We start from the raw sequence: 16,755 nt of genomic DNA, 5'->3' as shown, positions 1-16,755 counted from the left end.
AAAAACATTTATTGATCAGGCCCCAAGTGTCGAAAAGGTGGATAACATTATCCAGCAGATAAATCACTGTCCATTGGTTTCACTATGACTTATTCAATGGAAAGTGATTTACCTAGGGGATAGTGCTTTCCATAGTTTAAACAACTGCATAAAGCATAAAGTGTACATGTAGGGGGGAGGGGGGGTACTTAAGGAATTTCTGGGTGGGGATGTGCAGCTGGGACCCTGGAACCCTTAGCCTATACCAGAGCTCATTTCAGCTGGATTTTGCTACCCTTTCCTATAGTAAACTCCCCAAATCACTCCTATCCTAGAGTAGCTGTTTTCCAGAAACTGAGGTCACTAGCACAGTCTCAAGCAAAGCCAAAACAAAACCTTATACCACAATCACTTCTTTCTTAAAAAGGATTTATTTATACTTGTCCAGCAATGCCAAGCGCTTACATACGCATTATCAAGACAATGAATTGTTTAATTTTAACCAGTATTAATACCACCGATTTCCGTATGAATCCTGATTTTTGATAGTTAATAATATCCAGTAGCATTTTATGATAGTCATCTATCAACGCTGTCGAGGCTGAGTCGTGAAAATTTAAACTTGCCGATTTCCTTTTTTTATATTTTTGAGTAGCAATTCCTGGTTTCCTTAGTCTTGACAAAATCTTCAACCAACTGATCAGTTTCGTGAAAATTGATACCCTATTCTAGACCCAAACACTCTGATTTATATACCCTATGCTAGAGTAAACTGCTTGAAACCATACCCTTCAAAGTCGACCCCCCATTTTTGATGGCAAAAAAAGCAATTTCTTAATTTCTTTGCTAAATGTTCATGGGATATTAATCTTGCATTCTTTGATTTCTGTAACTGTGGATTCACAAACAATTAAGGGCCTCAAGCGCTTAATAGTTTTGTGGTTCAGCGGTTGTTGTATGTGCGGGCATTTTGTCCTTGAATTTCGAAAAAGTTCTCAGAAAATCGAACATGTAAACCTCAAACTAACCTGTTTCATTGTTCAAGGATAAAGGGCTTTAGAGGATAAGCACAACATCACAAAAGCAGGAGTCAATCTTTGAAAATAACTTCAAAAACGATGCGAAATGTGCAAGGTTTAATTGGTGCTTGACTTATAATTTCTCACATGGCAAACGAAACAAAACTCATAACCCAAACAATACAAAGTTTGCAAAGCATTTAAATCATCCAGGTTTGTATAAAGAATAAAAAACAATCATTACCAACCAGCATTTTCAGGAAACACGAGTGACAATCATGCTTGCACGCAAACACGAGGAATTGTGCCAGGTTACTAAGCCGTTGAAGGATTGAGTTTTATTTAAAGAAACAAGAAGGTTTTTTAGAGCTTTCCGCCTTTGGAAAACGAAAATTTCCAGTGTCTATTTGTGCTTGTGAGTATCTTCAACATTTAAAGTAAAACAAATCCTTTTTCATTTCAACTGGAATTGCTTAATTACATTCATTTTGAAGTCTTTCGTCATTCATTTTGAAGTATTTCGTCCACTGCGTTTGTTATGCCCAATGACCACATTATGATGTTTATTTTGAATAAATTATTTAGCTGGAACTTGGCTCGAAATCTTTGACCCACGTATAAGTCGAGGGCGATTTTTGGAGTTTCTTTTGAGGCCATAAAAGGTCGACTTATACACGGGTAAATACAGTACCTATATGGCCCATATATGGCAGACTAGAGTTTTGTATGATGCCCTTTAACTGTAAAGGAAAGAAATTTATCTACCAAAAAGAGTCATAAATTATGTAGATTTAGCCAAGCCTAAAAGCAGAGCTCCTGTGTTATTTATTCCAATCAAAACCTACCACCTGGTCAGAGGTAAATTAAAAAAAAAAGAGCTGACCTTGAGGAGCTCTAACCTTGAGCCCACGATATGCTTATGTGACACTGGTCGGCGGACACTTTGTTTTGACAGGAGCCAATAGGTCTTTTTCAATTAAAACATTAAAACGCAGCTTGAAAGAGAGGTTTAAAGGACGAAGACAAAGGAAAGTGGATGATATGCAAATATTTTCCACATTTATTCCAAGGTTTCTCTTGTTTCTGTCCTCACTGCCTCACTATCAAGCTGAACATTTGACATTTTGAAAATGGCCTATTAACCATAACACAGATGTCCAACATCAAGAGTTCCCACCCAAAAACGTGAGTTGCATCACAGTTTCATTGGCACACATAGTGGGGTGGACATTGCACGGTCATACAGTGACCAAAACCTAATTTTCTCGCACAGGTTACCATATTTTCTTAGCCATGGTGCTCCAGTAGTGCACCATCTGCGAACAGTCTTCAGCTCCGCTATGACCTTGACACACTTGTCAATATTCCAGAATTTTTCCACAGCCCACAAACTTTGAAAATTGACTAAAATTAAAACCTACAGTACACATGACCTGACAGTATGGTTTTATGGTTTCACATGGATTTGTGACAAGGCTACTTTGATAAACAGCTCAATAAATTTCAAAGATGGACTGCCGGAAAACTAGTCAGATCTCTCAGGTAGTGCCACCAGGGTTATTTTTTAACGCTGTGTTAACTTATCTGACACTTGCCTCTTTTATCTTTTGATCAGCACTGCCTAAAGAGTTTGACCTCTTTTGTTTTGCACCAAAAGTCTCTTCAGCCTCGCTCTCGTCCCAATCTGGTGTCTGAAAAACAAAAACTCAGTACTTTGACCAAACATTTTTTAACAGATTTTTCACTGAGCTTCAAAATGCATGCATTAACTGAAAACAAGAACAAGAGACCTGGACAAGCAAGTCACAATAATGTTGATATTCCAGTGACTGTTACTGGTACCTAAGAATTTGCATAATCGAATAACAAATTCTACGGAGGCTCAAAGGGGTTTTAACACTTAGAAGACACTCTTTAGATCAAATCACGCTACAACATTGCATCACATAACAGCAATGTTATAGTACCATATGAAACACGGATTATTTCCAAACAAGATGTGATCATTACTGTGATGTAACAAGTTAACCTTGCAACAGGAAAGCCCAGCAAAAATACCATAACTTTTGGATTTAGTTGCAAATGTCTCAAAAATTAACTTGGTGACTCCCTTTTGTTATTGCTTAAAAGTGATTAGAAGGCCATGATGAAATGTTCGGCAAAGTTTAAAAAAATTCCTTTTAGCAGATTCAGAGCCACCTTACAAAAATCACAAAATTAAGGGACTCTGAATTCACTTGTCAGAATTTCTTTAAACTTTGCAGAAAGTTTCATCTTGGCCTTCTGAATACTCTTCACAAAAAAATAAGCACGCAATGCGTATGTGTGGTAGTGCACTAACACAGCGCTGTATTGTGTCACCTGAGCTACATTTTGTCTTCCAGGAGATTCAATGCGTAATGTGTAGCTCTAATAGTTCACGTTGTCATATAGCAGGATATTGTTTTGGTACGGTATATCATTACAGTACCATGGTAGATGTCTTAGGTAAATAGCCCCTTGAGAAGACATGTGGTTACTAGTAAAATACTAAATCCCAGAAAGATTGAAGGAAATAAAGGAGAATCGATAAACATTGGCTTTGAGGCTGACATGTTGCTCCCTTACAACTTCTTTTTCATCACAAGTTTGAGCATGTACTCTGAGCCTCTGACAGCTTAAGTTAAGCCCTTTCGGTCGGGGTTAGTATTTCTATGGGTGACCTCAAGTTATAGGACTTCCCAGCACTCCAGCACTTGCTTGTTCAACGGTTAACAGGGAAGGCGCAATGGAAACAATAGATGGCCATTGTTTTTTCTGTGACTTGCACGTTATTCGTTGTTAACCGTTGAAATGACTACATTTTCTTCTGTTAATCACGCCAACTGCCTTAAATCATCATTTTGGGTTCATTCTGTTGTGAAATTGCAAACACAATTACAATGTATGGTCTTTATTGTTTAAATTGTGTTTCACGCATTCAATGTAATGCAAGTATGTCTGTGTGACCAACTTGAAAAAGTTCTCTTTCTCTCAAGAACACAACAAATACGATTTACAGTTGGTATGTGGTTTGTTCCTTGATTTCTTAAATACAATCACGTCAATACACCCTGTCATAGATGCATATGCATTTAAACTTCGTATGATGACTCCTTGCAATTCTTGCCGAATACTCAGCTTACTTGGACGGCCTATAGAGTGTTTCTCTCCTATGCTTTGTCTTTCCTCAAAAGGCTTTCTTTTTTTTTAATTCTATAAACTGATGATTTCAAAACGTTGCACTTTTCAGTGATCTTTTGCGTTAAAAATTTCCTTATTGCGTGCTAAGAAGGCAATATTTATTGTTTTTTCTGGCTCTATAACGCCAATAAAAACCACACTGGTCACTTGCTACTTGCTGATTAGCACTGTCCGCCATTGTTAAGTGCCAAAAAACTGGCTTTCATTGCATATGATCCCATAACTGGAAACGACAATAGCTCAAATTAAGCAGCATAGCATGTCATAAAATTTGGTACAAAGGATTCTTTGGGCCAATAAATTTGCCCTAACTTTTTTTCATTTTTGTATTTTTACAATCTTAGACAAAACACATTGGGAAAATGTGACGCTCTAATTGTCTGTGTGATAAAGATTAAATTCTTCCTACTTTCCCCCCTTCCCCCATTCCAATATTGGTTGAAACAACAACCAAAGGCTTGCACAGTATTTTGCATTATATTATCAACATTGGTATGGAGGGAAGGAGGGAAGGACCAATATATTTTGTATTTTGTCAGTGCTTGAGATAGAATCTTTCCCAAGAGTTTTGTCCAAGATTGCAGCTACTCTTGAGTATCAGCAAATATGCTGAAATTGCAGTTTGGAGTTCGCATCATCAGTAAAAACTCTTATAAAGACATTGTGACCAAAAACCTTTGGTCATCTTCGGTTTGAATTTGACGAGAGACTTCCTGGAGGCTTGGCATTCAAAGAAAGACCAGAATATGTACTTGTTGACTGAGTGGGAGGGCCAGACAGGAAAATATTTGGCCCAAGTCATGGCGTACAGACCGAGCGCAGGTCCATGCGCCATGACAGAGGGCCAAATATTTTCCTGTCCGGCCCAACCTAAACTCAGTCAATAAGCATTTTATCATATGGGCTCTTTACACTATTTATTAGCACTCGAAAGATGAAGTTAGGACAAAAAAAAAAAAAAAAACCAAAATCTGCACAGAAAATTTATCTAATATGCTGTTTGCATTTGCTTTTCTGGCTGTAAATTACTTGGATGTTTAAAAGTGATGAAATCCCCTCAAATTGCATCGCACGGAGCAGTACAAGTTCCTTAGTAGTGCCGTACGGCTTTTTCCGGCCCTGCTCACGCTAATGCGTATGGCCCTCATACGGGGATTTTCCCAATAATTTTGCAATGAAAGCGCGTGCTGGGCCGTACGGGCCATAATATTATGATAATGTGGGGAATGAACATATAGAAATCCCTGACATTTATATTCAATTGCATAATGTTCCTTGCCTTGTGAAATGATCATGGAACTTGTAGTCACACACTCACCCAAATACATGTACAGTATGAACCGCTGAAAGACGCTGTCGCTTTTTGTCAAATTCAAACCAAAGATGGCCGAAGGTTTTCAGTCGAAACCTCTTTATAAAGTTTTTAGCGAACGTCGTTTGACAGTAAAAAAGGTCAGTGTCCCAGATTTCCTCTGAGTAAAAGTAACTGACACTTTCTGTTGGCTGTCATTACTTATTGAAAAATGCTTGCAATTGGTTTTATTGAAATCTGTGACTGAAAAGAAACTTTCAGAATTGTCTTTAGATTCTTACTTGATTGGAAAAAGATCCTGTGGATAATTTAACCCTTTGATGCCCAAACCGGCCTAAACCAGCCAGACTTAATATTTTACTCTGCCTAATGCCAGATGATTTTACTTATCAATGGGGAAACCCTGGGAGTCAATGGTTTAAACATGACCTTCAACAGTGGTATAGAGTTGCGCTAACCAACTAGCCAATCAAAAACAATAAAATCTGACTAAAACTTTTGTTTTAGCAGCAACACCTTCCATAAACATCAACTCTGAATCTCACATCTCAATCAACTGTTTCACTTTTCTCTGTTAAAATTGTTTTGAGCACAAATTGACAAAGATTAAAAACAAAAACCGACAAATGGATCCACATCCACTGATCACAGCATGGAATGTGACCCCTTTCAAACTGAGAAACAAAACAGTTTATTCTAAGAGGAACCTGACAATCTACAGATTTATGACTTGGCAAATATATGGAAGATTTTCACTTCCACTACTTGTTAACTTACATGTACATGTAAGTCAGTCATTGAAAAAATTAATAAGTTTCTCTACAAACAAGAATGCAAGAGGGAAACTTGCACTGATGTTCTCTTGTGACCACAAAGAGTAACAGAATGAAATTTAATAACCTTAATGAATAAATCCAAGTATTATATAAAATGAACAAATATTGTTTACTACTTTGAGAGTTCAGAAATGCGTGGAATATTCTTTATTTTAAAACAAAGTTGTCTCAGCTGTTTATTTACGGATCAAATTATCTTGGTTCCACCACGCTGTACAATTTGTTCCTTTGCTTTCAAGTTGCAAGCAAATTAACAAGTTTCTCTACAAACAACAATGCAAGAGGAAAACTTGCAATGATGTTCTTTTGTGACCACAAAGAGGTATTGAATGAAATTTAATAACCTTATTGAATAAATCCAAGTATTATATAAAATGAACAAATATTGTTTACTACTTTGAGAGTTCAGAAATGCGTGGAATATTCTTTATTTCAAAAGAAAGTTGTCTCAGCTGTTTTTTTTTTTTACGGATCAAATTACCTTGGTTCCACCATGCTGTACAATTTGTTCCTTTGCTTTCAAGTTGCAAGATATATAGTTCCATCTTTGATGTTCAATATACAGTCAAACCCTTCAAAGTTCCTACAGGCAGAACTGAGCAGGCAATGTCGACAAGTTTCAAATATTTAAGTATCAATCCAAAGTTTGAACCTCTGGACTTTATAACATGGTTCACCTTTGAACATGATTTAGAAGACTTTTCAACCCAAGGCTATCATGTGATTTACACGTACACACAAAGTTAACTTATAAGTATGACATCATGCTAGTAAAGTATCTTAAGAAACATCTGAATATGACCAAATGAAATAAACAACCCAAGCACTAAAAATAGCAAACAAAATGCTACGACAAAGAGGTTGCAAGAATTTCCCCACAAAAGAGGACAGCTACATGTAAAAAAATGTTCTATTAACACAAAGAACATTGCCATTACCAACCTAACAATATTTTCAAACGATAATTAAAGAGCAGTAAAAACCTGCCCCTACTGCTTCTGCAAATGAACTTTTGTTCATCATTTCCAGGTGTAACATTGGTTTCAGGAAAAAGTCTTAAAGTCCTATGCCAGAACCGAGAGAAACCAAATTAAAACGATACAGTACAGAAAGTATACTTTGCTCTTTGTGTAAAATATGTGACAGTTCTCTGATGAAGTTCGGAACCATTTCCTGAACACTAATTGCTAGGGATTTCACCAAAGTTATTAAAAACTCAATTACATTGATAGGACAATCGACCCATCAATCAGAGCATGACTAGCACTTATAAAATTAATCATACTTTGCCTCGAAACCAAAAAATTTCATTTGTCAAACAAGATTGCCGATTTAAAAAATTCCAGCATTTATTAAATAGGTAAGTTTAACCAATGAACCATGATTTTCACGTATCGAACCTTGTCCATTATTGGTAAAGAAAAGTTTTAAGATTATAATATTTTAAATTTAAAAAAACTATGGCGTTAACCAGAAGCATTCTTTAAAAAAAAAACCTTTCCACAAACGGATAGGTTCATGATGTACATGCATCCATCCCTCTGACCTTAATAAACAGTAAAGAATGGTATGACTGTTTAAATCCAAAAATTTCTATGATTCTCCCAAGGAGATTCTAAACCCTTCCTCTCGCTACTACATCCATAATTTCGTTCAAAGTTGAGGCATACACAACACTTTACAGATCAATATGAAAGATTTCTGCTGCACGACAAATTTGGTACCATGCGAACAAGCAAGTCAAGCAAAAGAAAAGATGTACAGTAAAACTGGTTTGAAATGAGAACAACCTTGCTTTTTAAAAAGGTACCATGTCATATTTCTGAAGGGTAACAGGAAATTCCATCTTTGACTCCACACCTTTTACATGCACCTTCACGGGGTAACAGAAATATATGTACAAAAGCAAAGCAGCACTTACATGTACTAAACATAATATTGCATAATGCGTACCATGCAAGTCCCGAGAAGTATTGCAAGCTTTGTGTACCTTGACAAACACGTCCATCATTAAAGTGTACAAATTACACAGCTTCAGACTCAGAGTCTTGTTAAATGGAACTGTCTTGTTATTTCATCTACGTTGCCACTCAAACCGTCCAAAATCTCTTAATAGTGATTTTTTTCCCCTAAACTATCATAACTGGTGGTGATAGATTTTGACAAATTGGTCCTTTGTCCTGGCATTGGACTTGCACTGACTTTGTTAACTAACCTTGCATTGTATTTCCAACGATTTTGAGGACGTTTTTGTGAAGCTGACTATACCATACAGTTTAAAGCAAACTATTTACAGCTAAGATGATCAAATTTCAAAGTTGCTTGGGAATTACGTCGTTGTCATGGTGGTTGATCAATAAGAGAGCCAAAACGCAAATTATTTGTACTCGTTTCTCCGCTCTCCCTTTACAATCACGTTTTTAATGTTTCCGGCCCCAAATTAACTCAATTAGCCTCAACCGGGTAATTTTCAAGAATGGTACCTAACTGACCTGTGTTGCCTTATGGCACATAGTCGGCCCAAAACTTCCAACCTCTTTCGGCCACTGTCCACTCATATAAGGCGAAATGGCGTCCAAGGACGACGTTCTTCTAATCGCGGAAACTGAGCTGCTTTTGGTAACTTTGCTCCGTTCACCTGCATACAAAGAGATATTCCTTTCTTATCGATTGTCAGCTAAGTTCAGCCCAAGTTGTTTTCATACAAAGGACACGGCTTCTAATGTACATGGACGTCTAGGTCAATACGCTGAAAGGAGATGGCCCGTGGATGAAAAGCGAAATTGAACGATCTACTGTAGTGAACTCAAACGGAGGGAATGAAAAAATAAGGGGAATTTCCTCCAAAAAGTTTTATTGGTCAAAAGAAGAAACGATTCAAAGGTTAAATTCTTGTTCAGTTTATAAAATTTGAGCACGTCAGCTAACCTTTCGAGCTCGACGAAGATGGAGAAGAAGGACTGCGACGATGCTCAGGGGATCCACGTGTTTCTGGCGAACTTCTGCGGTGTTTGAGGCCGCTTTCATTGCCATGAACAGGCGAAGACGAAGGACTTGGCCTTCTCAATCCATTTCCACGAGTGGGACTTGGATTTCCAGGCGCGATAAGAGAGAACGGTAAAGTGGCCCGCATCGGTTGAAGCTTTGAACTTGATGCAGGCGACGCATTTCGGCGAGGTCTCTGGGATGGCTGAGAAGCCATTTTGTCCCCAAAAACCTACAAGGACAAGGAAGAGGCAGTGTTTAATTCAATCCTCAATTCTTGGGCGACAAACCGTCGGGAGAGCGGAGAGAATTTACCGACATAATCCCCTCCAACCGTCTGTTCCCACACTTCCAACAAACAACACCAGTTGTGGTGGAGTAAGCATTCTAATCACAGCGATGCAAATTACCTACGCATTGATTGGTCAATTCACACAATTTGACAAGAGCTTGTTTGGGAGAATTTCAAGCGCGATAAAAGCTCACAATAACATTTCAGGGCCATGCTAATTTTGGTTTTCACTTGCCGGAAAATAACTCCTTTTTTTACAACCTTGTCTTGCTCTGATGGCTAAAACAATTGCTCAAAATAGGACTGACGATTTGATTCAGGAAAGACGCCCACTAATTAATACAATTTCAGCCAAAGAGAGTGGACGAATAGGAAAAATACATTAATAAGCGTACAAAACACGTGTTCGATCAAATAGTGCGGTTTTGAATCGCCATCCTCCCATGCATTCTCCATTCATCAATGAAATGCCCCTTAACATCAACAAGCGACCTGTTTAATGATAAGTCTAAACTAACTGGCCACAAACACCACACAATGAAAAAAACCCACGAATGCCTTTGCGCCATAATTTTAGCAAAAAGAAATAATAATTGATCGAAAGCAATCTTTATTCAAATCGATTGGAACAAACGCTTTTAGTAAATTTGCGTCTATTAAAATATGCAAAAGCTCATTAAGTTTATATGATTTCTCTCAAACAGGCCCCACTTAAGAACTCTTAGTGGTGCTAATACAGTTGGTTTGCGCTTAAAATAAGAGAGGATGCTAGATTCAAAGGACTCTTATAATTTGTTTACCCAAGAGGCAAAAAGGAGGGAAGCGCAATTTGAAGCTGTCACGCAAAGCTTTACGCAAGGCTGATTTTTTTCCCGCGGAAAATGTCAACACCAGCTGTCGTATATTTCTACGAATCTGATTGGCTAAACGCAAGCACGAGGTCATTGTGAAAGAATTGGTTGCCATTGACTGTGTTCACAAGATTGGACACTGTTATCTGTCGTTTCAAAGTCATTTACATGTATAAAATCATTCTTCGTCCTCGCAGTTGGTGGCACTTTCCCTCTGGCTTCTTGAACAACAGGAAAACCTACACCAAGATGCTATCACCTGATTTTTTTCCATTATTTCCTTTTCGAATTCTACCCATTCGCATATTTATTTATCCATGAAATAAAAAAAATAGAAGCTTTCTCTTATTTACTTTAGCCACATCTTTAAAAACAAAATCTTAAAAAGTAGTCATTTAAAAGAGAGTATTGTTCATAGGATAATACCCATTTTCGTTTTGTTTATTGCTATGAATTGAGAGACCTTTCCCGCGGTGTTCATGTCATCTATTATTTATAATCTTGATGAAAAATACAGCTAAAAATTATAGCCGTGGTCCAATACTTACTTCTTTAATGATAAATTTTACTACGAAGACAGTTTGGGAGAAAATTCTTCCCTATTCCACACGATCCAAGTTTACTTAAAATTGTTTTCTCTTTTTTTCATGGGCTTTCGTAATATGACGCTTGCAAATCAAATTTTGGATTTTCGTGATCAAGTTGAATTTTCTCCTAGTTCATTTGAGGTTCGTAGTATTTTTCTTCTTTTGACAGAGATGTCCACTCGACCATTCATAACTTGAACCACTTTCAGTGTCTGTCGCAGTAATAATCCATAAAGCAATATGATATGTTAGCTATCTATTGTGCGAATACCAATTTATTTAACCAAACAGATTTTAGGAAAACTTGAGAGCGTCTCCCCGTTTTTCGCGTGTTCCCTTATTGTTTTTGAAAAAAACGAATACAAATCCATTTGGTTTGTGACACATCCTGACAGAAACTGCACCAAATGTCCGAAACGTTTGTGTGAATGCGCTCTTCCCCGACGGATTTATACGTTGTCGAGCTCAATTGCTTGTTGAAAAGGAAGTAGAGTTTCCTCTCCCGGAGACAAATGATATCTTTTTCTCATGAATTATTCTAACTCCAATCTCCACTCAACAGCGAAAAAGTAAACATGGACAAGCAATTTTCACGATATCATCACGAAACTTGAGAGCGAATGATCTAGCAATGCATTCAGCCTACAACTTCAAGGACGAATTGTAAGCTATGGAACAATCGAGAGCCCAATGCTTGCGCCTGGCTTTTAAATTGATTTCTCATACACAGCAGTTATGTTGTTACAATTTCTACTTTCGAAACCTGGTGTTCTTTTCTAGAATGTTTGTTTTTTTACCAGTATTATTTTTAAGAATAAGCTGCTTGTCCTTCCTTACATCCTAAAAATGTGAAATTTACTATGTCGTATATACGGGACAGGCACTTTCGGAAAGCTGTTGTTTTTTCCTGTAAAACTAGTGAACTGGAACGATGGGAATCACTTTTAAAGGTTTTTAGCATTTACTTTGTCGAAGGCAAGACAGGATGGGACTAAGCGATGTTTTATGAGCCGCAAAAAATCTACATTGGTTTTGATCATTGGAGAGCAAAAAGTCAAAGTTCTGTACTAACCCCTTCGTAAGTAAAATAATACAAAAGTAAATCACCAGCTAGAGCTTTCAAGAAATTTAAGGTTTAACACGGTATTTTAATTTTCACCACTTTTTCACCGACGTTATAGTGATACTACCAGCAAATGCATCAATCAAGTACGCCACAAAGTGCCTTTAAAAGAGAATGGACCGTCATAACCGCGGTTATCTTTAGCGACCGAGTGCTGAACTAAAATCTGTAAAACGTTGTGACTTTGATTGACAGTTTTCTGCATAAATCAATAGTGCAGAAAAAAGCAATTATTCAAATCCTCCACTTGTTGAAAATCCTGTATGAAACGACCAATGAAAAATTTATCTTTCTCTCTGTGTATTGTGTGCCTAAACCCGACAACAAAAAGGTTTAAGTTTTCTCCAATGTCACTTTTAAAATACGAAATCCAATCATCCATTTCTCCTCACATGACAATGTACATGTTCCTTTTACGTCTATCGCCAAGATGGTTTTTCAATAGCTTTTACCACAGTTTTCACAGTATATTGAAATTTAAAAGCCTATGATGGGATTTCACACTTAAATGTCATATTCATTATTCTAATCCTCACATAAGATATACTGCTTCGCAACTCGTACATTGCCATTGCAAGCGTTTTCAATTTCCATCCTCCAGCATTGGGAAACTGGAGTTTCGGGAAAATGAATGATAAAACATGTCTCTAAAATATTACATTGACACATACTGTTATTATTATCACAGGCAAGCACGTGGAGTCAACAAAGGAAACACAAAACCCCGGCATGGGCAGAAAAATCTCAAAATAATTTGCATTTAAAGAGCACTCTTCCTTAACTATATAGACACGAAGACACCCAGATCAAACAAGGAGACGACACGCCTGAGGGGTCAATCGGCTTGCTGGATGGATCAGTTGTTTTGTAATTTGTAATGAGGACAGAATTCAAAATGCGCATTGAATTGAAAGGAATGGAAATATACTAAAAGATATCTGGAACAAATGTCACAGTAAATTCGCCACAGGTTGCCCTGTCATACGTGGCATTGATCGATATCAGATGGCACAAGTATTGATAACTAAACATCGGTAGCTTTTATATGATGCTTGAACAGTACCATTGTTTGCACTTCTAGAAGAACTGTCTTCAGTAAAATACATTTTTCCCAAAAATGACTCTAATTTTAGTTTCAGTCTTGCTTCTATTCAAACGGATCCCTCCGGATAAAATTTCCTTTTGGGGTTAAGGAACTTCATACACAATTGAAGAAGGGTGAATTTCAACAACAGCAAATGTGACAAGGGATTCCCAGTACTTTGCACAACCTTCAATTTTATCTACGTTATTGCAATTTCGCTTATCCAACTCAAAATACGCCGGGCTTAAAGACCTCAAACACAAACGGGCGACCAGTTTATGACCCTCTCGTGGTTACAATTATATAACAGTCACAGAACACTCTCTTAGCAATAAAAATTCCTTGAGTGATACATGACAACTTAGAAATGGGCGTGACTCCTTGAGAAAGCACGCGATTCACATCTTTTTTGCAAAGCCATGAAATTTGAATCCCAAGTCATAAAAAGACGTCATGATCTCTTGTCTGTAACCCTATATAGTGCATAACAATAAACGCATTTCTGCTATCTTTCCAAAGCAGTCACACCTTATAAAGTCATTTACAAAGAAATTTTTCGTAATTAGTTCACACTCTTTTTTATAAGAGTTTCTAATTTGGGGGCTGAAGCTGCGCCTCATTTTAAGCCTGAAAACGTTCTTAACAATGTTCTCAAATTTCTGTGGTATACTTAGCTAAGTTGGACTACAAACCCAGCTCACTTCAGTATATCATGCAGCTAAAGAAAACCACATTGTTGATGTATCTGAGTAATTGTCTTCAGTGTTAGATTACAGTTTTACACTGATTTCTTTTACCTTTTATTTATACTACTCACAAAAACAAAAACAAAAACCGAGACAAAAGACAAAAATAAATGTGCACAATAAAGGCGTTCTTAACTGACTCTCGGCCTAGGTATATTCTTAGTATGTTCTTAAAATTCTGGTTTATTTTAGACTGAGCGTTCTTATAAAAAAGCAGGGTTTAGAGTGTATCAGGATCTCATCATTAGCGGCCCGTCCCTATAGAACTGAAGTCCCGTAGACTTTTCGGGTTCGAAAAGCCATTTTTGTACGAAACCATAATCCACTTGTTTTAGTAAGCTGGGCTTTAATCATGTTTTCAAGGAAAACATATTAGGAGCAGGTGTAGCTCAGTTGGATAGTGCGTGGCTTTCGGAGCAAGAAGTCCCTATTTCGATCCTCGGTGACTTCAACGTCTGTTTCGACTTTCCTCTGATCCGTAAAAATGGAGCACTGACAGAGGAAGAGGGGTAAAGAGCACACCGTCGGCTTCCATTGATACCAGCCTCGTAGCTGAAGGATCTGTACCGACGTTAAATAGAGTGACGTCACCTTTACCTTTAAGGCAACAAAAGGAAAAATGACTACGGATTTTGATGAGTGACACAAGATCAAGAGGAAATCGTGATATCGTTAAAAAAAAAATCGGCCCGGAAAGTTGCGGGACTACTGAGAAAAGAACCCCTGGAGCGAAGAACTGTAACGTAAAGTCTCGAACTTGATTTTTTTAGATTTCTGTCCTCTTTTTCATCATTCATGTGTGAATGTGTAACGTAATTTGTTGTATTGTGTGTGTTCATTAACTAATAGGCAGGCAAAACACTCGGCACAAAAGCTGTAAGTTCGTTATTTTTCCAAATCATTAACCCGACAAAGGCAATCAACATTTGCATGCGCGCACTGTGCCGTTCTCACCCGGCCTGAAACGCACTGATTTGTAGTGAGTTATGCGCCGATCAACATCCCTCCTCCCGGGCAAACCCCGTGCATTTGAGTGGGGAATTTGATGATTGAACAGGAAGTGTCAGGTTTCAAATGATTTTTTTTTCGGGCGCCGAAGTTGCTAACAGCTATAAAACACATGTTTGGGCGAGATGGAAGAGCCTAAAGGAAGAGATGTAGCATTTGTGAGCGATTGGCTTACAAAAAAGGTCTTCAAAAGGTCTTTATTAGAGATAGGAGGAGCCGACGACGATGGTTCTTTAGTAGGGTATGACAGACAAATCCGACGACAGGGTAGGGCATTTGAACACCATTTTTGCCCGACACTGGATATATAACCAACCACCAGCCGGGAATATGTGCTCGCAGGGACTTGCAGAGAATTTGACGACCTTTGTTGGTGACTGGTAACATTTCACATGATCCTTCGTGCACTACCAATCGACATAGGCGGCATCTATACTCACCTCATTGTGCAACGAGCCAATAAAGGCAAGTTTGAAAGGTGGAAGTGATGGTCGAACTTATCTGGATAATTTAAGCAATTCAGTCTCTTATAAACACCTGAAAAACTCAGCTGGCTTCAACGGTATTCGAACGCCTGACCTCTGCGATGTTGGGCGCATGTATAGTGTATATTTGAAGGCAAGGAGTTCATTTGCAAAGCAAGTGAGATGAAAGTAAGACAGCAGTTTCCCGCTCCCGCCTCTTTCAAAGATATTTGTCACGCAAGGTGACTCAGCCAAGGCAGCCAATAAAGACAATTAACTTCAGATCCGCAACAAGACTTCCATTATATGGGCAGACTTGTAGACATGGCCAAACATTTCTACACAGGAATGTGATGTACGGATGAAATGAATCATTTCTGAATATTTATCTATTATTATTATTATTATTATTATTATTATATTATTTTTTGCCATTAAATTGTAATAAATAAATAAATAAATAAATAATAACAATAATAATAATAAATAATAATAATAATTATTATTATTATTATTATTATGTGCTGTTTTTGATTTTCAGTTTTCCGCACTAACGAGATTTTAAAAAGTTCCTCTGAATGGACATCTGGATCGAAACGTTTTCTGACGTCACCACAATTAATATGGCAACTTTCGTCAGTTCGAAGCAAAATTCTTTTCATTGAAAAAAAAAATATTATTTCACATGGTTGCCTAACAGACCCCTCGAGTCTTTTTTAGGAGCTCATGTAAAACTCTTAAGAAGACTCCAACGAACCCCGAAACCTACCAAAGAAAACATCGGTCACAGTGAAAATGTATTACCAGTGTTACGTTACTAGGATAAATTAGCATAAAAGAACAAATTGTTCGTGAAATTCGTGTATACTCGACATGACAGATCAGTGTATATCTTTCATTTCTTTCACGCTCATCTATGAATTCTTGGTGACAAAAAATTACCTCAAAACAGTGTCACTTTACCATCGAACAAGTTTGCAAACTTGAGGCGATATACACCAGGGTGAAAAATTATTCGATCATGTTAAATCATATATACACCAAATGTTGTAGTAACAAAAGAGTAAATTCTTTTACCTTGTCGATTTCCCAAGCGTTAACCAAATATTTTGCTCTGTTGTTCACCGATTATCGCCCAAACCCAAGCTGTCACTGGCTGAATCAAACTTGTCAGCTTTTTCGAATATGTCAATGAGTAGGAAAAATTTGTAACGACAATCACAGCAGTCAGGTGGAGTGCGAGCGTC

At 37.5% G+C, this 16,755-nt stretch overlaps 1 protein-coding gene and 1 long non-coding RNA gene across 4 annotated transcripts in view; one reads left to right on the top strand and one right to left on the bottom strand.

Annotated features, from left to right (window-relative positions):
* Positions 1 to 16,755, bottom strand: part of LOC138030990 (protein FAM117B-like) — a 26,205-nt gene extending 9,450 nt beyond the window's left edge. Inside the window, exons 1-4 of one of the 3 annotated variants that reach the window (XM_068878899.1) lie at positions 16,586 to 16,755; positions 9,297 to 9,585; positions 8,861 to 9,006; positions 2,594 to 2,689 (exon numbers count right to left, since the gene is read on the bottom strand). In XM_068878899.1, coding sequence (XP_068735000.1) covers positions 2,594 to 2,689; positions 8,861 to 9,006; positions 9,297 to 9,570 — 516 coding nt within the window. In that variant the 5' untranslated portion in view covers positions 9,571 to 9,585; positions 16,586 to 16,755. Of the gene's footprint in view, positions 1 to 2,593; positions 2,690 to 8,860; positions 9,007 to 9,296; positions 9,586 to 9,668; positions 10,223 to 12,877; positions 12,984 to 16,585 lie in introns of those variants that run through there. The other 2 variants (XM_068878848.1, XM_068878857.1) reach the window with 2 other exon arrangements.
* Positions 11,428 to 13,324, top strand: LOC138031278 (uncharacterized). The gene is made up of 2 exons (XR_011128233.1): positions 11,428 to 12,161; positions 12,895 to 13,324. It is a non-coding gene; the product is annotated as an uncharacterized lncRNA (long non-coding RNA).

Source organism: Montipora capricornis, chromosome 1 (assembly GCF_036669925.1).
Source record: "Montipora capricornis isolate CH-2021 chromosome 1, ASM3666992v2, whole genome shotgun sequence".
NCBI classification, from domain to species: Eukaryota; Metazoa; Cnidaria; class Anthozoa; order Scleractinia; family Acroporidae; genus Montipora; species Montipora capricornis.
The sequence above is the reverse complement of the archived record's forward strand: the minus strand, read 5'-3'. Positions and strand labels throughout refer to the sequence as shown.